Genomic DNA, 26509 nt, shown 5'->3' on the forward strand with positions numbered 1-26509 from the left:
CTACACTGCGCGATCGTGTCAAGTATATGAAGCAATACAGTGAACAAGCGATTCTACGGAGAAACGCCACGCGATCCCATGTGTTACGTGCGAGTATGACGGGAGATGTAGAGTCTTCACCGTGGGGACGTTATCGGGAGATCAGCGCCGTCAATTGCTTATGCCCAAGTAGCCAGATGGATTCACTGTCAACAGCGAGGTCTTTCCTGATACTGCTCTGAAATATTGCCTGGTGCGAGGACCCGAAATCTAACAGCGTGGCCACCGAGATGCCCAGTTCTGTAGACCAAGAATGTGACACAGCATTTAAGATATATTCCAGTTTAGCACGAATGATGGGCCTTACCAGCAAGATCAAACTTTCACGACCTTTACACGTCTACTCCGCTCTGGGACCTGGTTGCACGCCAAGGCGCTGAGATGTCTCAGGAGTGATGAGCTTCCTTCGCAATACCGGGCCCATATTTACCTACCAAAAGCCCAGATAAGGGAATAAGCAAGGAGAGGGAGCTTGACACTGAGGTCAAGCCAGTAAAGGATAAGTCGCAAGGCGCTCGCGCCGCGTCTAGTAAGCGCCCCAATCACGTGATCGTCCAGCTCTGATCAAATAAACCTGCAAAATCTCATAAATACGTAAACAATGCCGCCGTTCATAAACCTTATAACGGACAGTGGAACCGTGGGTTACGAGGGACACTTGGGTACGCTGCGTGTGCGATAAAGACTTGGACACAACCTCGACTGCCCCACATAATGACATCCAGTTTCCCATGTCCAGACTGTTGCCACGGCGTCCATCTGTGGCACGCCCTGCCACCGTATCGCAACATACCCATCCTGGAGTCTATCAATGGCAGAAAGGGCAAATTGAGAGATTCTATCAACCGGTACTAGATAAGAGAAAGTACACAGTACATAGTCTCCGGCTTCTCGCAGTCTTCCTTCGTCATTATGCGGGGGCATCTGAAGTCTCCTTCTCCTTCCCTTTGCGCGACTTCTTCGCGGGAACATAAGGTTTGAAGTAGGCGCAGGCATCCAGTTCGAGCAGAACACCCTTCGAGAAGTCGTTCCCGTCCTCGTCCTTCCCGTCGAATATCATGACGGTGGCTTCTGACACGTTCTTACGCAGATAGCCCTTACGATAGTAATCTGAGTGCGCTGTTGCATGTCCATCAGTACCCTGTTTCGATGCAGAGGCGCAGTTACGCCAACGAAGACGTACCGACAAGTGCGTTGGCCATCGCCGTGGTGGACATCTTCGGGGAATGCTTAAAATCTAGCGGTCGAGGCTGAAGTTCGACTATATGCTCTGAGACGCGACGATGCGTTTTTGGGCCCATGTTCGATGAGGTTCGCTGGTCGTATGGCAGGTATGGGAAGACGAGAATGGGCTCGTGGTGTGTATATGGCAAGGGGGATAAAGCACGGTGCCACAGAACGTGGCGCAAGTGGCGATTGTGGACACGAGGTGACTCACCAAACCTCGATTTATTAAGCACAATATATCTCCTGACAATGCGCCATTTTCAAGCGATGAACGAGACGTGACGAACATCGCGGCATGCGTATAGCACAATCAAGAATGGAGGCTGTGGGCTCTTGGCTGCATCGATTCAAACGACATACAGGATCGTCATTGAGGCAGCAAAGAAGCTCAGCAAGTTCATGCAGATGAAGCATGCGAGCATCGTGCAATAGAGTGACCCAGTGTTGCAAAGCAGACTGAAGAGTAGCAGTTAAAGCAGAAACATCCTGCCTATCGGCTTCGAATATGTTCCCACGATCAGAAAATATCTAGGTATTCTGTTTATATATCGTGGAGTTTATCTCAGGTGTGACACTGACAATACCTCACGCCGGTCTTTAGTACCTGAAACTCTAACATGCGCATGAAAAATAGGGAGTCGCTGACCAGGATGCGGGTCATATGCACCCTTACGGGGAAATCCTGGCATTATCCGGTTGTTAATATACAATCTCGATGACGCATGTCCCCGCAATGGTCCTGTGATATTTCATGTACTGGAGAACTAATGGAGAGAGCGTTTCGAAAGGTTGCACGTATATATATGGAGCACGGTGGGAAGGAACTCGTCTGCCCCGACCCTTCGCGTCTCACCGTTGACACTTTCGAGACGGCAACCTGAGGATCGTCAACATGCCTTGGGGTACTATCCAGCTGAACGACGGTGAGTCTGTTCTCCGGTGTCCACTATCGTGGAATGATTACTTAGGAGCGCAGGGACGAGCATCCCGAGCATTGCATACGGAACATGGAAGTTGGGTAATGGACAGGCGACAACCGACCATGTGAACGATGCCCTTTCCGTTGGGTTCACTCATATCGGTAGGGCATCGCATCCCTTTTGTGCACATCGCAAGCTGTCAAGGCTGAGTTGCGTGATTGTCAGATACTGCGCAAGTCTACCGGAACGAGTCTGAGGCTGGAGAAGGCTTGCGTGCGAGCGGCGTCTCTCGAGATAAGGTCTACATTACGACGAAGTACTCGGGGCGTGCGGACATCGAGACGTCCATCAAGAACAGTCTCGAATATGTACGTACAGTTCCACATTTGTTTGCCGTTGTGTTTGCAAACAGCGTTCTCAGCTTGGCGTTGACTATGTCGACCTGTATCTCATCCATGGGCCTGACCTCGCTGTGCCAGACATTCCGACCCTCTGGAAGAAGATGGAGAAGATCCAAGAGGATGGGCTAGCGAAGTACGCCACTCCCAGTTCGGCTCTGACGTGCGCTGACATTGTCCACAGGAGCATTGGTGTCAGCAACTTCAACGTTAAGGAACTGCAGACGCTCCTTGCGTCAGCAAAGATCAAGCCCGTGGCTAACCAGGTCTGTCGTCGTCGGGCGTGAATAAGTGATTTGCCATTTGACTGCCGCCTAAATGGGTACAGATCCTCTTTCACCCGTACGTCCTCGCGCGCCAGGCACCTATTGTCGCATTCGGCGCGCAGCATGGAATAGTAAGCGAGGCATATAGCGTCCTCATGTAAGTCTTTGCACGCATGGATAGTGGCAGTTCGTGATCGATTCAAACACTTTCCTAGACCCATCACGCGCCACCCCGGCGGTGCAGTCGACGCCCCCCTGCAGACGATTGCCACGCGACATGGGGCACAACCTGAGCAGGTTTTACTCGCATGGGCGAAAGCGAAAGGCGTGGTTGTCGTGACGTATGCATCGACTCTTCCGATGCAAGTGCTTTATACCATGGTTCTGACGTCGTTATTCTCAGGTCGAGTACGAAGACCGAGCGTATGCAAGGTTACTTGAGTGCCGGAGATCTTAGTACGTGCCTGCACATTCATTCAAAAGTGCCAGTCTGAAAGTTCGATGCAGATCTGAGCGACGCTGAGGTCGCCACTATTGATGCAGCTGGCCTCGCCGGATCGCGTCGTTAATGAAGTATCGCTGCACTCGCGCAGCGTCGGTAGTTCATTCAAAATACGAATAGCATCATATCATTCACGTTTTCTCCTCGCATCGACACTGAGTACTTTGGCATGTGCACTAACTTGAACATAAATCAGAATTGCGACTTGCCGGTTAATAAATGTTGATCGGGATCCACTGTTGAATGGCACGATCAATGTGGCTGTGCATCTCCTCTAGTGCTTTGTGAGTCAAGTTCTTAGTCGCATCTCGTAGCCACCGCTTGCACGCCCGACTCCGTCTGCTTTGCAGTCTCAATGAGCCTAAATGAGGATCCGCTGGTGGCGCGTGAGGACTCATAGTGACACAAGTACGAGCAATCATGCTTACAAGACAGACAGTCTTGAAGGCGGAAAACGAGCTAAACTTTGCGCAAAATGGTGAGCAAGACCGGAATGAGCGACCTGATAAGTTGTAGACTCCGCTCACGAGACATCCGAGTGCTACGACATGAGATCTCCACGGAAGTAAACAGGGCGATCTGCACCATGCAATGCGATGAGTGCCATCTCAACATACTTGCCAGAGGCGCCGAGGAAAGGAGCTACTCCATACTCAGCTATCCGATCAGATTTGAAGGATGGGCTACCTTCTATAGACGGCTTCCGGTCGGCGAAAAAGCAAGGGGTCGATCTGAGCCAGGGGAGCTTCTCGCAGCGGAACATAAATTTTGAATTAGATGATCACCGAGAAGGGCTAAAGTGTGATAAATTACAAATAAGACGACGCCGTCTCCTTCATGGCTCCCCATGCTCATCCCATGCGGGCTCTTCTTCGTACGCGGGCGGCGGTGCTTCGTGCGCGCTCGCCGACTCCAGCCTCAGTCGCTCCACCTCCAGCTGCAGCGCCTCGATCTGCCGCCGCAGGTCCGAGTCGTCGTACGGCACAGGCGCCACGTTCCCGCTGCCCTCATGCCGCCTGGCCACAGCAGCATGTGGATGCGCGGTCTGCTGCGTCTGCCGCCGCCGCAGGTCCGCAACGTGGGCCTCGATGTCGCGCATCTGGCGCGAGAGCTCCTCGCGCCGCTGTGCCGCCTTGGTGCGCCTACGTCCGCCTGGGCCGGTGGCGACGGCGGCTGCTCCCAACGCGGGCGACGAGAGCATCGCCGAACTGCCGAGCGTGCCCGTGTCCGTGGCCCCGGGGTATGCCGTATCGGATGGGGAGGCGGCCGTGGAGATGGAGGACGGGAGCTCGGCAGGCGCGGCGCGCAACATGTACTGCGTGGGCGTGAGGCGCCCTGAGTTCGATTCGGTGGATCCCGACTCGCTTTTATGCTCCTGTCCGTCATCTAGCGCTTGATGAACGTGCGCGCTCCTGATTCTGTGGCGGCGGCAACGCCAGAAGAGGAAGGCAACAAGAATAATAAGGAGCGCGCCGACACCGCCGACTACGCCGCCTACAATGGCGCCTACAGGCGGATTCGATGCGGCTGAAGTGATCGCGGTTGGTGAGGGAGAGGTGGTCGCGGAGGCGGTACTTGTGGTACTTGTTGTTGCCGAGGAGCTCTGCGAAGTCTTGACGATATCAGAGTCATATCTGCAAGACGATCATCAGTCGAATTTGCCCTGGGAGAATTGAACTGCACTGACGTATACATGGCCCAGTCGAAAGCCAGAAATGACGCATTGACGTCACGGCGGGCAGTCATAACGAATTCGTGCTCCGCGTTCTCTAGCGCGGTGTTGCTGTAGACAGAGACATTGTATTGCAGTGCTTCAGATTGACTAGGAATGTGCGAGTATGTTCCCACAGGCTGTCCATCCAGTTCAAAGCTGAGGTTCGCGAAGGTTGTCGCCCACTCGACGTAGTTCGGGATCACGCAGAACACCCATAACGCTGTGCCTGCGACATCTTCAGCAAGATATTTGAGAGGAAAGAGGAGAATGCTTCACCACTGAATGTGAGAGTGACATTTCTAGGTGAAGGATCTGGAGGTGATGCGGTGACACCGTGCCATGTGTGATCGAAGACTTGATTCTCATCTGGCTGTACCAAGCAACTTGGGCAAGTCTGCCCCGTGTGCCATGCGCCAGATGCGGGTGCAAAGACCGGCTGAAGCCCCGTTACCGAGTCCCCGTTGGAATCATCGATGGTCCGGTTCGTGAGCGTGGCAAGAGAGAATCGGACCAGCAGGAGGAGGATGCAGATGGTTCTCCGGGAACCTCGGTGCGCAGAATGTACCATACGGACGCAGAGATCGCACGCCGACCAGGGAAATTTTGAGAGCCGATTCGGGCGACGAAGGAGAGTGTGGCCGAACGAAGCAGGGAGAGGGCTGTCTATGTGGCCGCCAGCAGGTCGAAGAATAAGGGTATCGCCAGAGTCGTGCACTGAGGGCTCGTAGGTTACAATTCAAGGCACTGTGCCCATGTTGGCCTTGGATATGGTGCTCTCACGCTGTCATCAATATTGATGATGACAGACATCCGCCGCGAAGCGACAGTACTAGTGACGGTGACGGTGAGCGCATTGATCTGATCACGGAGGCTGTGCCGCCGTCTTCCCGCCACCCGGCAGATCACGCGTGTGCACAAATAAACGCAAGCAGCGCGCATCCCTTCAAATTTGTATTTGATTGGCGGCGTACAGCAAGTCGTTGGTCTTCCTGCAGTATGTCACGAGGCCCAATGGGTCAACACAGCGGGACACATCAGAATGCCCAATCCCTGCTTTAGAAGGCCTTATACCAGAAGATGCATCGACAACCTCATAAGACAGCATGCGCAACGCGCGTTCGATAATTTCTGGACGGTCAAGTCACTTGTTCTATATCCACTGGTATTCTCATCAACGGCATGTAGCCTTGTTGACTCCCGGATTCACCCACGTGACATTCATTCTATCCCGGACAGATCGCGTAATAACGGTCTGACTAGGGAAAACCCGACTTCCTTGACGGGCCGGGGCTCAGGCTGAGGGAATGCGTGATGTCGGGCTCCCCCGAGTCAACTCAGGAGAAGTAAATCGCATCACGTACCTTCACGCACACTCCTGATTGTGTGAATCCTGCACATCTTGTAGTCCAGATTCCTGGAACGCTGCAAAGGCCGATAACGTCGAAGACGTGCGACCGGGCAGATCGCGCAGATGCTTTCGTGCGTTGAGTCTGCCATGCTAGGTCAGCGGGGCTGGGCTCAGCAGACAAAGAACTCACGCCGCAAGTAGGGAGTTCACATATACTTGTAAGCAAAGGTCAGCAGCCGCACCTCGCGCATGCATGGGTCTCGTACATGTGCTCTGGGTCCATGAACATAAAAGAAGCGCCTCATTCCCTGTTTCATACGACCTGATGTACTGAAGAGCGCGATCAGATTTCGGCATTTGAGTGCCTTACAGTGTGTGCGTACGAGTACAAGCTGAGCGATCTGGAGTACACTGGACAATGAGGCCCGCGCGCGAGATGACTAGTGTCAGACAAGGTCTGTGAGTAGCCGCAAGGCGTACCATAGTGTAAGGCCACGCGACGCAGCGTAAGTGATAAGTCTCGAAAGCAATGATTCGGTTCTACAGCATGATCAGGAACGGCGCTTCGAAGACTGAGACGACGGGTTACATACGATGAAAACCCGCGTTTTGCGTCGTGTAAGGTGTAGCACAAGATTGTTGCGATGTAAAGGTCGGCTGCCAAAGCAGCAGATATCTCGATGAGCGTGGGGGACTGTTGAGCATCGGGTTACAATCTGAAACGTCCGGTTTGTCAGGGCCACATACTATGACGCCAGCTAGTGCCGCTCCGATCGTGTCCGTGTTGTATCTGCGATACAGTTCGATGTTCAGAAGTTTGTCCGCGCTTCTAGATATTTTCTTACATGTCGTGTACTGAGGCTGTTGTGCATCGACATGAGAAAGTGTAACGGAGCGTTTGAGTGCGGGCAGGCCTACCTAGGTTGCCGCCTCAAAATCATTCAACGTCAGTTTATGACTCGGTATTGTAATGAAGAAAGGTACTGTACCCAAACATAACAAAATGAGTATTGTCTACATCTCTAGGTAAACAAACGGCCTGTGAGATGCTGGCGGATGCGGGCACTCACTGCAGCGATTGTGAACAGGAGCCTATACCTTCCCAAATTCATCACTGCGGAAAGCGATGTTTATCCATGAGGAGTATGAAGGCAGTGTACCGCTCACCGATCCAGATATTGCTAATGTAGAACCTGACGGTCGGACCTCAGCACGTCGTCAGGAGTGTGAGATGCAAGGATAAAGTACAGACCCTTGAACAAGAAAGACTGCTATACCCTGGCAATCGTCGTGACCGACTGGAGAATACATCAAATCACATAGACTCACGGAGAGAACGACCCAGGCCTGTATTGCTGTTAGTGTGGGCTTTATTGAGAAGACAGGAAACACATGCCCCGAACGACCTGCAGCGCGATTGCGTCATTTGAGAGCCATGTCAACGACAAAGAACATACCTCGGTACTTCAGCAAGATAGAGGGGGTTACCATGAACTTGAATAAGATAGAAAAATGCATCCTGTGGGGAGGCGTAAGCGATCGCTTATATCATCCAGACGAACACGTTTAGTGACCTGGGCAATGACCACCTCCTTGGCAGTATCGACAAGCCTGGTGCTTCCGCGTCAGCGGTCTCGTTAATATACCATGAGAAACATTTCCTAACAGGAGGAATATGACCTGCGAATGCAGTTGTAGTTTAGCAGCATGTCGTAACTGATACAAGAGTCGTGATTACCAGCATTTTCAATGAGATTCTATCACCGGGATACTTTTTGAAGTAAAACACGGTCTGCGCTATCGATAGTCCGTATAAACTAGAGCGCTACATGTCAGTCGACTACGCGGGGAAGGAGTCAGCCAGAGGCCTACGTCGATGCAAGTATGGCGCCAATCAACGCGAAGCCAATCGTATCTTGCAGATCTAACATGGAGCCGGGCATGGTGTCTCTAGGGTGAAAAGGAAATGTGAGGTGAGCTGTTGCTGCTTGCCCATACCGCATATATATATATAGATTCTAGCCACTATGGCGCCTAACTGCTTGTTAGAGACTGCATCCCTGCCTGGAAATCCCTGAACCAGACAGGTACAAGAAGGGATCTGAACGGAGGATGTGCCTGGATGTTGAACAGATCATGATATATCCTGCTTTCTAATTGTGTCCGCACTCTACACACGTGTAACCCAACACATGCAAGCAGTGTTAATTGAATATCACGGAGGACATTAGAGAGCACTGTGCACCTTCGAGTCATACTATCTGCTACGCAAGTTGCGTATGTGGACCTGGCAGTCCAATAGGTACTAGATGACATCCTTCAGAAGCGAAAGATGACCATAAATGATAATCAGACAATGACATCGGGCATGTGAACATAAGCACTATTGGCAGATGATTGAGATAAATTAGATTGAATGCGATCACACCTGGATGCCCACTGGTGAAGGATCAAGCGAGCATAGTAGCAGCGCAGAGCTACCTTGATGAGAACCAAAAACAAGAATGTTCTGAGAACGTGATGGTAAATCACGACATACTCAGCTGTTACAAGAGTACCATTGGATAAATATGAAAAGAATGGATTTTTGACTGACTTGATGAACCATGATGAACTGAACAAGGATGATGATAGCTATCGGCGCCACCGGCAAACAGCGATCCATCTGTGCCTGCGTCAGCTGCGTCGTGTATGAATAGATTAATCTCTCAGCATCGTCAGTCTAGTAACGTGTAACCACCGCGTCATAATTACTCACGTACACGACCAAAGGACAGCATATTCAAGTGGATGGTCCTCGGTCGTCACAGGAGTAAAAGTTCTGCACTGCAGTGCGCTTCGAACGTGATGACGTGAATATCCTAGGCTCAGCGTAGATTGCGACAACAATCCAGGCAGAGTAACCTTGAAGTCATATCATGCCATCATACTTTCGGGCTGTTTATGCTCCGAATACTAATCTAAGACGAACAGCGCTCGCATGAGGGCTGAACCGGCAATTGGCATAGCCGCATGAGGCGACGGGCCTGCACAAAAGGGAATGGGCCAAGTCCTTCTGAAACAACACCCGGGTTCACAATCAAAGGGAAGAGAGCCCACGGATCAACAAGATAACGCGAAGCAAGAGGAATCATCATTGAGATGATCTGCTCAAAATCCTCGTCGTAATTCATACTATGAATATCGTAGCCTCGCAGCGGCATACGTTCGGGAAAGGTTCAATATACATCTCCACCACCATAAGAGAATCCATAGCCCCGCAAGCTCGAACATAATAGCGTCACAGTAGCTGAAGCGTAGGCGTACATGACATCTAGTCATGGAATGCGCCTCGACGTGCGTGCGATTGCATACCACGGCTACAGACTCGTGCGAGACATTCGCGCGACACCGCCTTCGGCCACGACATATTATACACACGAAGCTACTCACCAACATGAATTCATCATCATGCCACCCAGGGGACTACCCTGCTCCCTGATCCCACCCCAAACAGCGAACCTCGTGGGCAGAAACGCGAGGCGGCACTTACGTACAACGCGATAAGAAAGGATCAGTGAAAGTCAAAGGAGATTGACCTGGAAAAATGTACGGATAATAGTCGGGAGATGGAGCTGAGATTGTATCTGGACAGTGTCAATGCTAGATGGACTGGGGTCAGCAGGTACGACTCAGCGCCGTCTCCACGGGGTCGGCATATGAAGACGACATGGGCAAGCGCGCAACATGCCAGCGTCTATAAGCTTGACCGTGACGTATTCATGTGAACCCAGACGCATAGGGCATAGCATAATGCTACGTGAAAGCGATGTCAGGCACTGCGAATGTTTAGGGAGCAACTGCGGCCTATATGTACAAGATGCGCGACCGTGCCATCCTTTTGATTGAGGATACAAGAGTGGTGGCGGAACGCTATTATAGAGCTGAGGCGGAGAATTAGCAGGTAGCACAAGAGTGAGCGTATAAGCAAGACGCGGCACGAGCGCCGAGCCGAGCCGAGCCGAGACCAACCAAGAAGGCCGTGCACAGACAGGACCCGAAACCCGCGAATAGAAAACAGGGTCCGTATGGCAAGACGTGAGAAAGGGGAAACCATAGGTAGAACCCAATGACAGGATAGGCTTAGCAGAGACTTGTCTCCTACAAGCAGACCTGAAATATCACGATCCATTTTATATGGGGAGGGTGAACATCATATATGTGTAAATAAACAAAGAGGATACAAAGGAAGAACTGTAGACCGCATTTTTCTGCATTTCAGAACGAGTTTGCCGGGTTTCAAGCTTCAGAGCATGGGGACATACCTTCTTAGGACGTCTCAGCAGGATGTAGACACAGCACAAAATCATCCAGTCTTGATAGACGTGGATTTGCACTTCCCACAGCTCTGAGGAATCCACGCATCGCAGCGCTGTGGTGCATTCGCATCGTCGAATGGCACGGCTAATCCGGATCCGTGTAGAATGCATGTTCCGTCACCGTCAAACAACGCAACACGGGCGGAGCACGCGGCACGCAATTGCACGTAGCGTTAACGAGCGTGGACTACTCTGAATTATGCCACATCACATTGAACACAGCCACCGCACAGCGACCTCGCGCAGCTGCACAACAAACAGGCAGCAACGCGACGTGTAGTCCGACGTCAGTACTCAAAAAAACATACAAAAAAGCAGCTAGTGCATGATGCGTCTAGCATGGTGACAAGGGAAGATGGTGCGCCCTCAAGACACGACACGCGACACTCGGGACCATCTCTGTGTCGCCAAAACATCTATGCAGGGACCCATGCCGTACATTACAGCGAGCGCATCATATGCAGCTGGTACGACATGTTGGTCTCTTTAAAGTGCAGCTCATCGCGGACAACCTGTATAACACAGGATTGGGCCATACATACCGTGACCCCAAGGCTTGCTTGCATTACGCGCAGACGTAAAATGCACCGCAGGACTGTGGCGCATTCACGTCTACGTGCCATGTGCAGCCCGAGCCGGTAGTCAATCAGGGGTATATGCAGCGGTATAGATGTATATTGTAGCTCACCAGGCGTTTCATCCCTATGCCGACTCTTCAACTAAATCCTTATCGAGGCCTGCAAATACCGCTCAACTTGACTACCAGTGCGAAAAGCTAGACTGTTGAGCAACTCGAAGAGAATTATATCGAGTGCTATTCAAGTCACAGAGTCCAAACGAAGATTGGTGTAGCACAAGTCGTCATCGAGTTTGCAAGCGCCCATATAACTGGCCGCATGGAATCACCCCCATCCAAATCGGTCAGAGTTCTTTACTGTCTGGAGCCTTTCTCGCATTCCATCGTGTAAATTATTGATACTCCACTATAGTTCACATGCGCAGCTCTGGGTACTGTACCTCATATTACGCCCTCGCTGGCCCGAGACTACTTGGTGCTTCGACACAAGACAGTGAAGTCCTTGTTGGGCCCATGGCCCTCATGGCGTGTAAGCGATGATACATGTATTCATTGTTGGAGCTAGTCGTGAGCAGGCTTATCAGCTACATCATCCCATGACTTGCGCCGAAAACAATCCATGGAAACGTCCTCGGAGGCCGGGGGGTTCGCTGCGTTTACCATGGCCTCTTGCTTCTCGTGAACGTCTCGTCCTTCGTAGTGGCACAAGCCACATCTAGTAAGAGATCCATCGCATTTTCATGATACAATATCGGTTTGTGGACTGTACGCTCGATCGTACAGCACCTTCAATGGATTAGAAGCACCCTTGAACTGAACACCGTCAAGATCTATGGAAACCGGCTTTCGGCCTCTCTGAAGCAAGGCGCCTTCCACGGGTGGTTTGAAGTGACCATCGTAGTCCGGTATGGCGGGACGTATTGGCTCGACGATCTCCAGGACACGCAATACTACGACTCGTTTTTTCGCATGTTTTGGAAGCGTAGATCGCTCGAAGCGACAGAGTTTTTGGCCTATACACCAAGGAGGAGTTAATATGCAGGTCCACCCGTCGTTTTTGCACGCTCACCGGTGTACGTTGGGCTGGGCATATGTTTCCTGCTGTCCCGCCACTGATCGCGCAAACGTGGACTTCGAACTAAGTCCTCGTCTAGCCAAACATACGGCGTGAATGTGGAGTTGGAGAGATTTAGTATGAACGGGTCCTCGATGTGAAAGAAAAACTGTTGAGACGTGCGGCGAACGAAGTGTACATCTGTTTGTTTCTTGCAACGTTCCAAGAGGTCCTGGGATACCAGCTGGTCTCTCAGCAGGACATTGGCAAGCATACGGTAATTGATCCTCGTTGCGATATCCATCAGACGTATGGCGTACGGTAAGTGGCCGGAACGCAGAGAGAGATCAGTGCCGGAAGCAAAGTCGAGCTCGCCTGTAGGAGGGAGGAGTCGGCAACGGACTTCGCCAGTAGTGGGAGGACGAGAGGGAGGCCTATAGTAGTAGAGCCAGCCTTTCGTTTCATGCGGCAATTGACTGGTTCCCGTTGAAGTAGCACTACTCAGCCAGGGCGAACAGCTGCGTGAGAGCGCCGTTCCCTGCCTTGCGATCTGGAGCGTGGACCCGCGAATTCCACCATGATCCCCCCACTGTTGGTTCTGTGCGACGGGCCAACATCTTGCGGTCCCAGACTTGGGTTCCCAGCCTATATAGTGTGATGACGTCGCTTGAATCAAGACGAGATGCATCGAAGGTGGTGATGGAGTTGGCATATTGAGGTGGACGCTGAGCCGCAAGGGTCATCATGTAGATGCTCGACAACATTAACATTGAACATGGCTTACGCTGATGGCCGTGCTGAAGTCAGAGCTAAGCGTGCCAGAAACTCTACGTCCCGTGCCTGACCGTTGTGTTACCCTGAGGCCAGATGCCTTGAAAGGCATTGGTAGTGCAGCATTACATACTCGTAGCATGTGGATTGACAGGCTATTGCACGTCTGAGAATCAACTTCTGTTCAAGTCAGCGTTGCGGGCGCGGATGAGTTCGAAGTAACAAGCTGGCCAGTAACAATGCGCGTGTGGGAAATACATTCCATTCCGAGACTTAAACGCCTGCTCATCATTGGCGTGCCGTCTTGAGGGCTTGCCGACTACCCAGTATGACACAGTATTGATGGATCGTGCTCGTTGAAGTATCCAGTCAGTTCAAAATATATTGTTGTCTTCTGGGACGACGTCAAACACCCCTATAGGCTCATCCGCTGTTGGTCATCTTGCACTCCGACCCAGGCTCATAGTCTCTCAGTTTCCCGAGGCATGAAGGACTGCACCAGCGACGACTTCAAGCAAATTATGGGCACGGGTACTAGCCACTCCGAGTTGATATTGTACAATGTCAAAAGCACGTCTGGCACCATGCAGACATCGGATGACGGTGACTCTGGAATCTCGATTTGTTCTTTTCCATTCCTAAGCTGAGTGCATTTCAAAACTCCGGCCCGTTCGGGTCTGGCATTCATAGATGTCTTACTGTCTATATAGAGCTCTGGACGATAGATTGTATAAAGCGCCAAGCATGAGTCTCTCGCTCAAATTTGCTGTCCGGCCTAGTTTGTCGTGGGTGGACTATCTTGTCGTCGCTCGATGATCTCAAGCTGCTCGAAGGTCAGATAGAATGCTGTAGAAGAAAAGTATGAAAAGCATAAATCAATTAGGAGCAAATCACTCGCGCGCTTCGGAATATAGGAGTATTTGACCTTGATATCCTCGATGTTAACCCTTCCTCATCGGCACTGGAGTGGTGACAGTGAGTTACCACGGTGTGAGATGCGTGGATCTATGCTCTGGTGCGGAGGCCTAGCTTTGACGTCTCCGAAACAAGACCTTGGCCTTCTGGTCAGGGATCAGCGCCGTGAAGATCCACCTAGAAGACGGTAGTGCGCCATCCTCCTTCATCTTCACATCATATGTCACCACAACATGGGCTAAAATCGCCTTCATCTCCACTGCCGCGAAGAACCGACCAGGACTGGCAATCTCATCAATGACGAAGCAGCGTGGTGGGCCTGCGGGAACACACACCATCCATGCTTCCCGTGCCCAAATGGGAGGAAATCTGGACCCAAGTTGACTATCAGGCCCTTCGTGCCCGACTGATCCTCGCTGCGCTTGAGGCAAAAACGCCACGGATTAAAAACACTGGCATCTTCGTAAATGGCGTCGTCGAAGTGTCGGAGGTACGAGCCTGCGCCGACATTGCTTCCAGCGGGAATCACTGTCCCATCAGACAGCACGAAGTCCTTGAGGGCCTTGCGATTTACAGAGGCTGTCAGGGCTATCAGCTGAGGCGGCGCACCCAAAAAATGCAGTACATACAACTGGATGTCGACATCCGCAGGACCTCCCTCACGAAGCTGTCGATCTTGTACATCTTGTCGATGGCTGACTTTGTCCAGCCTTCCTCTTGAATGACTGCCTCGACTTCTGCTCTGAGCGGATCCACGTACGCCGCCAAGTGATACATGATTTGTGTAAGAATCTGCAATGCCAAGGTCCAAGAGCGAACCCAAACAGAACAATCAGCAAGCGGGCTTGAAATGGGACGGTTTTGACTTGCCGTGGTAGTCGTATGGACAGCTGCGAAGTTGACAGACAAGATGCGCAACACGAGGGGACGAACTGATCGTTCATGGGGCGGCGCATTGTCAATGAGCCACTGCAGCATGTCGTTCTGCAGCGACCGTGAGCATCAGTCACATAGGTCATCCCGACATGCTTACAGGTCTATCTGTCCACTTGTCTCCTAATTCACCGTGCTTGCCCAAACGCTCGAGTATAGCGGGTCCAAGGTGGACTATACCCTCGTCGATGTTTGTAGGTACATTGGTGCAGAAGCGTGCTATGAGGCTGTAATGCGGCCAATTCATGACTTGAAATGCCCCAGACTTTTCAATCAATACTCACGGTCTAAGAAGCGCAGGGAAGAGTTTGAGGACCAACGCCCCCTTGACTACGTCCATAGTGAACCTTTCGTTGAGGTCGCAGTAATCCGCGTTCCTGCCTAGACGTGTGTCGAAGACCATCAGAGAAGGCAACGGGCGAACGAAAGTGGCAAGTCTTACACATTGGTAAACCAACAAAAACGCGATTGCTGGTCCTGCAGACTACTTTGATGAACGAATCCTTCACCCCAACTTCCTTCCAAGCTGTCGGTAATGTGCGTCAGTCCGAGCTATTTGCGCGGGATGAGTATAACTTACAGCTATCCTCAACACATATCTCTTCGCTCACTGCGGTGACCAGCTCATCGTGCATCTCCGGGAAGAAGCGATTGATATTGCGTGTGAGCTGGCCTCGTATGAGCGCATTGTGCCATTGATGGTGGTGTATCTCCGGTCCCATGGTGTAGACAATCTGCGTCATCTGGACATACCATGAGAATTGTTTTAACGAAACAGACCATGAAAGGCTACCGACATCGTTGACAGACTCGGCGAGGGAGAGAACATCATCAGACGCCCTTGCAATTTCCTCGATGTGTTGAGGATTGGTTACTATGATACGCCAGCCCGCTGGCTCTGCGTATTTGAACAGTCTGCCGCGGTACTGGCCGCTGTATTGAAATGCACCAAATATATACCATTGAGCATGCACATACCTTGTTGTATCCTTCTCGACTGATGGAAGCAATCCGTGATATATTCCGCACGATAGAGTAGTGGTATAGGATAGGCAGAGACGATCCGCCTACAGTCGGTATTGCGCGCAGCTACAGCATTCAGTCAGATTGATAGCGAGATGGGGTTGATGGGGCGGTCACTGGGATACGCACTTTTTGATCAGAGATTGCCCTCAGGAGCGCAATCAGGTAAAGTGCTGTTGACGCAGTCAGCGCATATATCAGCAGGTCCGAGCTCATCGCCGTTTTCTCTCTCGCTGTAAAGGACGGGAACAGAGATGGGCAGGGGAAACGACCGAGAGGGAGAACGAATCGCACCTGGCTGATATTGGTGTATTTGACCTGTCCGAAAAAAAGGCTAGTCTGGATTCGCTTTCACATTGGCAGCTGTAGCGCATCATTGCATTCAAGATGCTGGGTCCTCGTGGAGTGCGCTGATCCTTCGGCATGATATGGAAGATATGCAAGGCACCCGATCATTGTCTAAGTTATGCTTGTCCGGCTTTGGGTCCCTCACCTGTATCACATCTCGGTACAGATGGGACATGTGAGAAGTGAGCACGACATTTCCAACGTCACCCTGATATCGTACAAGGGTGCAGCATTTACTCCCACAGCCAAGGGCAAGGGTCCCGCAAAAACTGCTGAATCACGGCAGCACAACCGTTATCGCATCAAGCCACCAACAGTTGTGTTATTGATACCCTCAAAATGCGTAACAAATCAAATCAGCTGTACGTACAGCGGCTGCGGAGTCGCATCCAGTACATCTGTGGACGCCACTACGTATCATAACATTAGAAAGATAGGAGAGACTTCAACTGGTTGCACATACCAGAGGAAGCTGCGAATCCAGGGAGGGCCTATCGTGGCAGCAAACACAGAACGCATTAGGAGTTCATAAGCTCTTGTTGAATTCAAACCTGTGTCCAGTTGATTCCATGTCATTAGACCGGCTCGAACATATTTATTTGTGCTGCCAATACATTGGGATGTGCGGGCAGTTGTCGCAACGTATTGGTGCACCTTTGAGCACTGACAAGCCTGTTAGGTCATCGCCGAGTACGAGTGAGTACGGCAATTGTATATTAGCGGGAGACACGTACGTACCAGCACAAGATAGATTTGCATGTCGACGTTGTCCTCCGTATGAAGCCCGATTGGGTGCGATATTTGCGGCATAATTGGTCGACGTCAGTACTCAAAACATAAATACAAAAGCAGCTGGCGCGTAATGTGTCTCGAGTGATGACAAGGGAAGACGAGACACGATACGCGACACTCGGGACATCTACGTAGCGCAACGCATATATGCAGGGTCCCATGTCGTACGTTGCCACGGGTACATTGTAATCGGCTGGAACAATGTGTTGGTCTCTCTAGCGTGCTTCTCATCGCACAGCCTGTGTTGGCAAGTGTTGCATAAGATTAAGCCACACATACGATGACCCCAAGGCTTGCTTGCACTACGCGCAGACGTAAAATGCACCACAGGACTGTGGCGCATTCACGTCTACGTGCCATGCGCACTCCAAGCCGGTAGTCAATCAGGGGTATGTGTAGTGTTATAAATGTATATTGCAGCCCACCAGGTGTTTCATCCCTGTGCCGACTCATCAACCAAATGCTCACCGAAGCTTGCAAACATCGCTCGACTTGATTGCCAGCGGGGAAAGCACGCTACGTTGTCAGGCACTGCCCATGTTGCGAAGTGCAATATCGTTAGGTCGTCGAGCAACTCGATGAGGATGGCATCGAATGCCATCCAAGCCATAGAATCCGGCACACAGCAAGCAACAAGAACAAACTCGTTCGAAGTCGTTGGAGTCAAGTTCATAAGCGCCCAGCATGCCGTATTCTCCCACGAGTCTGTGTCTGGTTTCCTGTCGCGCGTCGATCGTTCATTTCGACAACCGTCGCAATCCTTGTCGCGTTCTACAGTTTGGTAGCTCTCTCAGGGAACGAATGCCTTTATTCAAATTCTGATTCTGATGATGTCCTGAAACTACACAGTTTTGATAGGCATCTGCTGACCTTTCATACTCATGTAGACGGCATCATTGCGAAGTGGCTGCTATCTAGACATCTTGTGACAGATATAATGGTATAAAAGGCCCGCGATTTGTATGCTTCTCTCGACAAAATCCTTGTTCGACGACCCTATGCCAGCTTGGGGTTGTACCAGTATCGCGTGCTACGGATGTACTTGGTGCGTGGAAGTTGTTAATCTGCGATCGTCTCATGACTGTTTAACGGTTTGTTGTAGATGTCATAGCTGGTAATCCACGTCGGCCAACGCACCGCCGTGGATAGGCATCACAAGTGTGCTCATGCTGCCAGCCATGTTCTGAGCTTTTGTCTCAGAGCCAATGTTTTGAGCATGATATGGAGACTGTTGCTCGTCAGTCGATTTTGTGTCATCAGCGGAGCCTATATAGGGGCTGTGAAATGATTTTATCCGAAGTCACTATTTTTGAGCATTGTTCGGTCGCTGTTGCACTGACATCGCTACTCAGTGCCATGTAGAGAAGCCACGACAGGGAATCAGTGGCGCAAAATCTTTACTGGTCATCGCGTGTGGATACAACGGGTCCTGGGTGGGTGATCATTTCGGTACGACAGAGCAGGGCCCTCTATGCGGTTCATCCAAGTAAGGCAGGAGGCTTACCGGAAATGGACGAGGATGCCCAATGACGTCGTCGTCTTCCTTTCATCATAGCCCACTACCTGTCAATGACGTGCTGTCCATCTCGACGGGCTCATAAATACCGGGGCTTTTCTCATTTTCTCGTCCATCTCCCTTTCCCTCGTCCTCCACAATGACCAGTGCAATTACGAACGCCGCTATGCAGGTCTTCACTGCTGCCACGCAGACCGCTAAGATCGCAGACCTCCAAAGAGACATAATCGACCCGTCCACGAAGCCGACAAAAGGGCTCACAAACGACCATGGTGTCTTCGTCTCCGACACCGACAACTGGTGCGCACGGTCCATTTCGCTGACATCACAATCATCTTTGGTCATTCCCCCGTCGGATATCACTGCATGCTCCATCTAGTATGATATCTAGCGCATATATGCAGCCTTTAGGCTTCCGCTTCCTCTGCTCATGGTCGAGACACCGTCGGTGTTGACGTATAATCCTTTCTAGGCTCAAGGCGCAGGACCATGGCACTGTCGGGCCATCTCTCCTGGAAGACCACGTGTGTCCAGTTCCTGCGCTGATGGTTACCATCTGCTTACGATCGCTCGTTAGATGGCCCGAGAGAAGATTCACCGTTTCGATCACGAGCGGATCCCTGAGGTACACACTCGCGCTTCATGTTACTTTGCATTTGATTTAAGTGCCCCCGACTAGCGCGTCGTGCATGCTCGCGGTGTGGGCGCTCATGGCTACTTCAAGGTGTACAACGACAGCGCTGCCAAGTACACGTATGCGCCAGTCTTGACAGACTCTTCGAGAACAACTCCGGTCTTTGCGCGATTCAGTACTGTCCAAGGGTCTCGCGGAAGCGCTGTACGCCTCTTCCTGACTTGCAAGACTGCAGTGTGTGTTGACATATGACGCCCATGAAACTAGGACACCGTACGCGACGTTCGCGGGTTCGCAGTCAAATTCTACACCCAGGAAGGAAACTGGGATATAGTCGGCAATGACATTCCAGTCTTCTTCATTCAAGATGCGATCAAGTTCCCAGACTTCGTCCACGCGGTTAAGCCAGAGCCCCACAACGAGGTGCCCCAAGGACAAAGCGCGCACAACAACTTTTGGGATTATGTGGGACTACAGCCCGAGTGTGCGTTTCTCTTTGGTAAGATTGCTAGAGTCCCTTGTCGCTGATTATCTCCTATTAGCCGCGCACATGATTATGTGGGTAATGTCCGATCGCGGCATCCCTCGGTCGCTTCGCATGATGCAAGGTTTCGGCGTCAATACATACATGTTAATGAACGCTAAAGGAGAGCGTTACTTCGTGAAATTCCACTTCCTACCGGAGCTTGGCGTTCATAGCCTGGTGTGGGACGAGGCGCTGAAATTGGCTGGGCAGGATCCCGGTGAGGGTTTTCTTTTTCGCCGCCGACTGCGTGGTGTTTATATGTCTCCTACCCGAGATTTCCATCGCAAAGACCTCGAAGAGGCGATTACAACAGGTGCTTATCCGAAGTGGAAGTTTGCTATTCAGACCATTCCGGAGGCGCGCGAGCACGACTTCGAATTCGATATTCTCGATGCGACGAAAGTTTGGCCCGAGGAGCTCATTCCTCTGGAGATTATCGGCGAGATGGTGCTGAACAGGACGGTCGATGAATATTTCCCGGAGACGGAGCAAGTCGCGTTTTGTACTTCCCATGTTGTTCCCGGTATCGGCTTCAGCAACGACCCTCTACTCCAGGGCAGGAATTTCTCTTACCTGGACACGCAGCTCACGCGCCTCGGAGTAAACTGGCAAGAGCTTCCGATAAACCGCCCTGTCTGTCCGGTTCTCAACTTCCAGCGAGACGGGCAACTCAGGCACAAGATTACGAAGGGCAGTATCAATTACTGGCCTAACCGTCAAGGTATCGGAAGGCCGGTACCTACGAGCGAGGGGGGCTACGCTGAGTCAGTCGTTTGCTGGGGGCTATTCTACTAATCTAATTTCATGACGTAGTTTCCCTCAGGCAGTTCAAGGTATCAAGCTGCGCGAGCGTGGTCACAAGTTCCAGGAATACTTTGATCAGGCGCAGCTGTTCTACAACTCTCTTGCTCCGCACGAGAAAGCACACGTCGTTGCTGCCATCTCTTTCGAGCTCAGCCATTGCGACGATCCCGTTGTGTACGAGACATACTCCAAAATCCTGAACAACATCGACTTTGACCTCGCTAGAGAAGTGGCCACCAACGTTGGCGGCATTGTTCCAGATCGACCTGCTCGTCAAAATCACGGAAAGTCGACACCGACATTGTCCCAGCTTTACTATGCGCCCAAGGAACCGACGATTGTCTCGAGGAGGATTGCGATCCTCTTAGCTGATGGGTTCTCCATGGCAGAGGTCGAAGGCCTAAGGGCTGCATTCAAGGCAGGCCAGGCGACGACGTGGATTATTGGGCCGAGACGAGGATGGATCCACCCGAAGGGGGAGGGCTCGGGATCTAGCGTAGGTGTATGGGCTGACCATCACTTCGAGGGACAAAGGAGTACGATGTACGATGCATTTATCATCCCGAGCGGTCCCGAACATGCGCAAAACTTGGCGCAAAACGGCAGGACTGTTCATTGGATTAGGGAGGCGTTCGGTCATTGCAAGGCGATCGGTGCGCTGGGTGAAGGTGAGTCGCCATATCTCGCTGCCGCTACGACGGGGCCCCAGGCTGATCTGAATCCCAGGAGTGACCTTCTTGCGCGAGGCTGTCCAGCTTCCAGGAGTGCAATTTGCCCATGATCTCAGGAGCAACTCCGTCACGAACTCGTACGGCGTTGTTACCGCGGGGACCTATGACGCGGGGTCGATCGTCGCTGATACTCTGAGGATCGAGCAAGACAGCAAGGGCTTCATCTCCACATTCGCGTTGGCGGTCAGCAAGCATCGCTGCTATGAGCGCGAGCTGGAGGGATTGACTGCGAAGGTAGCATACTAAGACAGAATGCCATGGGTCGGTGAATCCTGTAGTAGTGCTGCAATCGGGCTTTTTTTAGAGGTGAAAATACTGGTGTGCATGTCTTGCTTACGGACTAAAGTAGGGCCCCGAATGCAAGAGACACCGGCCGTGTTTCTGCCTGGCGGCATGGCGGCACAGGACAGACCCTGTCGCCGCCGTCAGTCCCCGGATGGGTTCGGGTAAGTGGGAGTTGCCTGATAAGGAACATGCGCGTTGACGGACACCATGCGGCGCTTAGTAAGCGCGGATTTTACGAGCCGATCGCGTCGTCCGTGCTACGGTTCTTCCGAATCAAAAATAACATCAACGCCATCGATGGGCCCCTGGTCGTATTGGGAAAGTCAGCTGCGCTGGCCGTTTGCAGCGCGCTCGCCGCACAGACCACCGCCAAAGCGGGAGCCAGCCGCATTAACGGGGTGCTTGTGCATAGCAGCGGTAAGTGTGCTTCGATCAGACGCAGACGCCGATGGTCGGGCAGAGCAGAACATGCGGATACTCCGATTACCGAGGAGCGGATGGGCCCGCCGCTGCCAACGGACGTTCCTGGGCTGTGCAGTCGACCGAACGACGACCGCCACCGACGAGGTCGCTCTGTGCAGGGCCACAGCTAGCCCGCGAGTGTTTTAGTAATGGGGTGCGGTAGATGTCGTACAGGCAGACGGCGGGTGCGCCCCATTGCAGACACCCCGACGGCAGCGATCGGTCAGATTCGGCATTGGAGGCTTGCCGGAGGGACGGGCGGCTAACTGAGACTCGGGCGTTGCGCTTCCGAAGAGGGGGCCACATATATATATATACCCTCACACCACGCTGGTCCTCGTCCATTCCTCCCCCCCCAACCATATCCCTCGCTCCTGCGTGTCGTGTCAACCCCCACTTCGCGCTAGCGATTTCCTTGGACCCTTCCGGGTTTTCTCCCGTCTCCGCCCTTCCCCACCTCTTCGTCAAGCACCTCCTCGATGTCCGAACCAACTGAGAAGATCGCCGGCTCCACAGAGCCGGTGGTAGACTCCAAGCAGCCTGGTACTCCCGATGCCCCCGAAAAGAAGAAACGGGAGTACAAGGACTTTGGTCACGAAGAGGAAGAGGTTACACGTGTGTATTTTTTTTGCTCGTGTGCTTCTTTCGTGTTCTCTTCGGTGCTGATCATGACGTTGTCTACAGACGCCAAAGTGGATATGTCCCAGATCCAGCTTCGTGCTGAGGACTTGTATGACAAGGAAAAGGTCGATCTCGAGACCATCGGTGTCGACGATGTCTTCAAGCTTCTCCAGTGCGACGACCAAGGCTTGACTCCTGAAGAGGCCATTCGCCGTCTCGAGCTGTTCGGTCCTAACAGGCTTGAAGCGGAAGAACAAAACCCTTTCCTGCAGGTAAGCTCTCTCATCAACCATGTCCTCTCCATCGTCGCTAATATTCCTGCCCTAGTTCCTCGGTTTTATGTGGAATCCCTTGTCTTGGGTCATGGAGGGTGCCGCTCTCGTTGCTATCGCTCTGTCCAACGGCGAGCACATGCCCCCTGACTGGGAGGACTTTGTCGGTATCATTCTACTTTTGCTCATCAACTCGGCCATCGGTTTCTACGAGGAGCGTAACGCTGGTAACGCCGTCAAGGCTCTCATGGACTCGCTTGCGCCGAAAGCCAAGGTCAGGCGTGGCGGTACATGGAGTGAAATCGAGTCGTCCGACCTCGTCCCTGGTGATATGGTCTCGTTCAAGATTGGTGACGTTGTCCCTGCGGACTGTCGTCTGACTGAAGCCATCAACGTCTCCATCGACCAAGCTGCGCTCACCGGCGAGTCTCTTCCTCAGAGCAAGAAGACGGGTGACCAATGTTTCTCGTAAGTTGCGCCCGTGTTATATGTAATCCCTATGCTTATGTTTGCCGCAGTGGTTCTACCTGTAAGCAGGGTGAGGCCGAGGGTGTTGTCATCTCCACCGGTCCCAACACGTTCTTCGGTCGCGCTGCGTCGCTTGTCGGTCAAGATGACGACTCCACTGGCCATTTGCAGAAGGTCCTTGCCCAAATCGGTACCTTCTGTCTTGTCTCCATTGGTATCTTCGTCATTGCCGAGATCTTCTGCTTGTACGCTGGCTTCCGCTACCAGTATCGTCGTGGCCTCAACAACATCCTGGTGCTCTTGATCGGTGGTATCCCCATTGCCATGCCCACCGTTCTGTCCGTCACGCTCGCCGTCGGTGCCCAGCAGCTCGCGAAGTACAAGGCCATCGTCACTCGTATCACTGCCATCGAGGAGCTTGCCGCCGTCACCATCTTGTGCTCTGACAAGACTGGTACGCTCACCACGAACAAGCTCACCATTGATCGCGAGACCGTTCGTACATATGGTCCCTTCACCTCAGAGGACGTCATTCTTCTGGCTGCCTACTCATCGCGTACCGAGAACCAGGATGCCATCGATGCTTGTGTCGTCGGCGCCCTTGGCGACACCTCTCGTGCCCGCGCTGGCATCAAGCTCCTCGACTTCAAGCCTTTCAACCCCGTCGACAAGCGCACGGAGATCACCTACCTCGAGGAGTCTTCCGGCAAGCTCAAGCGTGTCACCAAGGGTATGACCGGTATCATCATCGAGCTCTGCACACGTAACAAGACGGACGAGATCGAGAACCGCCTCGAGGCTGACGTCGAGGAGTTCGCCATGCGTGGTCTTCGTGCTCTTGCAGTTGCGTTTGAGGAGGTTGATGGCACCGACTATGAGGCTGAGGGTAACGGCTTTGAGCTCATTGGTCTTCTGCCCATCTTCGACCCTCCTCGTGAGGACACCAAGCAGACCATCGACGATGCCCAAGCCCTCGGTGTTCGCGTCAAGATGGTTACCGGTGATCAGCTCGCCATTGCGAAGGAGACCGGTCGTCGTCTCGGCCTCGGTGACCACATGTACCCCGCCAAGGTTCTCAAGGACGGCCCCGCGCCCGGAGGCAAGCACGGTTCGCTTGACGAGATGATCCTCGACGCCGACGGCTTCGCTGGAGTCTTCCCCGAGCACAAGTACGAGATTGTCAAGCGTCTCCAGGGTCTCGGCCACTTGGTTGCCATGACTGGTGACGGTGCCAACGACGCGCCCGCGCTCTCGCGTGCCAACGTCGGTATCGCCGTCGAGGGTGCTACCGATGCTGCCCGTGGTGCCGCCGACATCGTGCTCACGGAACCTGGTCTGTCGACGATCGTGCACGCCATCCGCGGTTCGCGTATCATCTTCCAGCGTATGCGCAACTACTCCATCTACGCGTGCGCCGTCACCATCCGTATCGTCGTCTGCTTCGCCATCCTTGCCTTCGCGTTCAAGTTTGACTTCCCGCCTTTCATGGTTCTGGTCATCGCCCTGCTCAATGACGGTACCATCATGACCCTCTCGGTTGACCGTGTGTTGCCTTCGGACACACCGGACAGCTGGGACCTTGCTGAGATCTTCTCATATGCTGTCGCATACGGTCTCTACCTCACGGCCTCTACGTAGGTCGTCTATGATTCTTGAGCCATAACAGAAAAGCTAACTGCCTGCCATTCAGGATTGCCCTCGTCGCTATCTGCATCAAGACTGACTTCTTCTGGCGCAAGTTCGGCGTCGTGTTTGAAGGCGGCGCGACGATGGCCACGAACCACAACGACCGCATCTTGCACTCGATCGTCTACCTCCAGGTTGCGATCATTTCGCAAGCACTGATTTTCACCACGCGTTCTCACAGCTTCTTCTTCATGGAGCGCCCCTCAGTCGCGCTCTTCTGTGCCTTCTGTATCGCCCAGCTCATCTCGACCATCATTGCTGTGTATGGCAACTGGGGCTTCACGGACATCCACGGCATCTCTGGTGGCTGGGTCGGTATTGTCTGGGTTTGGGTAAGTCCTCATTGTTGTGCGAAGGTGTCCCTGGTGTTAATTTCGCCGTGCAGGACATTGTCTGGTTCGTGCCCCTCGACTGGATCAAGTTTGCGATGAAGGCGACGGTCATCAAGAAGCTGCGCTCGCGCCACAACGAGGCGGTCGCGCAGGCTGCCAAGGCCTCCGCCTCCGGCGTCCCCGCGACCCGCACGACCTCGCGCGTCGAGTCCCTGTATGCGAACCGCACGTCGTTCCTCAGCCGCGCGGCACGCAAGGTTGGTCTCGGCCAGAAGATCTCCGTCAACCCCGAGGAGCTGCAGCGCTTCAGCAGCATCCAGGCACAGCGCGCCGGCCAGACGCTCGCGCGCAACCCCTCGCGTGCGGCTGCATAGACGCGCTTGGAGGTTAGGAGTGTGGTGGATAGACTCAGACTCACGTAGACTGGCTGTGGTCGTCTCTCCCTTGCGCATATACCTCGCATCCTACAGCTATTTACCCATCGCGATCTCTCGTTGCCACCATCAGTAATACTGTATCACTTATCGTAGGACCTTGCCTAGAGTTCCTTCGTACGTTAGACATTAGAAAATAGGGATATCAATAATACATGAGTACTAGTGTTTTGAGTTGTGTTTTCTTGCTGGTGCCGGTGGCCCGTATGCACTTGTTTGTTCAAGGCCAGACCAGTAACTCCTTTGTCTGTCACTGCTACTTCACACCAGTCTAGACTGCGCTATACCCGGGTACCCGGAGCCCACGCAGGTTGAAAGGGTTTTTTGCTCGCAGGAGACTGTGTCGCGTATGTCGGGTCGGGTCGCTGATCCTAGTACCCGACCATTGCTTCCGAATTCCGCATCAATCCCGCGTGCGCACAAATTAGTATGCAGGAGATGGTCTAACGACATGGAATCAACTGGACACAGGTTCGAATTCGACAAGAGCTTATCAACTCCCAATGTGTTCTCCGTGTGCTGCCACGATAAGCTGTCCCTCAACTTTGGGGCA

General features: G+C 52.7%; 6 protein-coding genes across 6 annotated transcripts; 3 read left to right on the top strand and 3 right to left on the bottom strand.

The window, feature by feature from the left end:
• Window positions 1–949: 949 nt before the first annotated feature.
• Window positions 950–1256, bottom strand: POSPLADRAFT_1061717 (hypothetical protein; the record flags this gene model as incomplete). Its single annotated transcript, XM_024481417.1, has 2 exons — window positions 950–1158; window positions 1223–1256. The coding sequence occupies 2 exons, from the start codon at window positions 1254–1256 to the stop codon at window positions 950–952; spliced, it is 243 nt and encodes an 80-aa protein (XP_024334292.1).
• An 861-nt stretch (window positions 1257–2117) lies between these two features.
• On the top strand, window positions 2118–3491 carry POSPLADRAFT_1041675 (hypothetical protein). The gene is made up of 9 exons (XM_024477956.1): window positions 2118–2189; window positions 2243–2347; window positions 2412–2554; window positions 2608–2720; window positions 2769–2850; window positions 2913–3007; window positions 3066–3191; window positions 3254–3306; window positions 3358–3491. The coding sequence occupies exons 1-9, from the start codon at window positions 2159–2161 to the stop codon at window positions 3417–3419; spliced, it is 810 nt and encodes a 269-aa protein (XP_024334293.1). The 5' UTR covers window positions 2118–2158; the 3' UTR covers window positions 3420–3491.
• A 696-nt stretch (window positions 3492–4187) lies between these two features.
• Window positions 4188–8357, bottom strand: POSPLADRAFT_1156707 (hypothetical protein; the record flags this gene model as incomplete). The annotated part of the gene is made up of 12 exons (XM_024487094.1): window positions 4188–4986; window positions 5040–5292; window positions 5343–5787; window positions 5847–5949; window positions 6038–6194; window positions 6428–6488; window positions 6895–6954; window positions 7162–7332; window positions 7692–7712; window positions 7744–7820; window positions 7872–7933; window positions 8287–8357. 12 exons carry the CDS (start codon window positions 8355–8357, stop codon window positions 4188–4190), a joined length of 2280 nt encoding a protein of 759 aa, XP_024334294.1.
• A 5842-nt stretch (window positions 8358–14199) lies between these two features.
• POSPLADRAFT_1061720 (hypothetical protein) lies at window positions 14200–16261 on the bottom strand (the record flags this gene model as incomplete). Its single annotated transcript, XM_024481418.1, has 10 exons — window positions 14200–14371; window positions 14425–14668; window positions 14719–15073; window positions 15123–15249; window positions 15307–15403; window positions 15465–15548; window positions 15603–15765; window positions 15820–15948; window positions 16001–16111; window positions 16175–16261. 10 exons carry the CDS (start codon window positions 16259–16261, stop codon window positions 14200–14202), a joined length of 1569 nt encoding a protein of 522 aa, XP_024334295.1.
• A 2579-nt stretch (window positions 16262–18840) lies between these two features.
• Window positions 18841–21705, top strand: POSPLADRAFT_1185957 (hypothetical protein; the record flags this gene model as incomplete). Its single annotated transcript, XM_024489193.1, has 9 exons — window positions 18841–19001; window positions 19174–19225; window positions 19279–19326; window positions 19381–19539; window positions 19603–19819; window positions 19878–20078; window positions 20136–20625; window positions 20675–21333; window positions 21392–21705. 9 exons carry the CDS (start codon window positions 18841–18843, stop codon window positions 21640–21642), a joined length of 2238 nt encoding a protein of 745 aa, XP_024334296.1. The 3' UTR covers window positions 21643–21705.
• Window positions 21706–22622: 917 nt separating this feature from the next.
• On the top strand, window positions 22623–25896 carry POSPLADRAFT_1156690 (hypothetical protein; the record flags this gene model as incomplete). Its single annotated transcript, XM_024487091.1, has 6 exons — window positions 22623–22758; window positions 22828–23036; window positions 23092–23504; window positions 23555–25138; window positions 25195–25522; window positions 25576–25896. The coding sequence occupies 6 exons, from the start codon at window positions 22623–22625 to the stop codon at window positions 25894–25896; spliced, it is 2991 nt and encodes a 996-aa protein (XP_024334297.1).
• Window positions 25897–26509: the final 613 nt, after the last annotated feature.

This window comes from Postia placenta (genome assembly GCF_002117355.1).
Source record: "Postia placenta MAD-698-R-SB12 unplaced genomic scaffold POSPLAscaffold_18, whole genome shotgun sequence".
In the NCBI taxonomy this organism is placed as follows: Eukaryota; Fungi; Basidiomycota; class Agaricomycetes; order Polyporales; family Adustoporiaceae; genus Rhodonia; species Rhodonia placenta.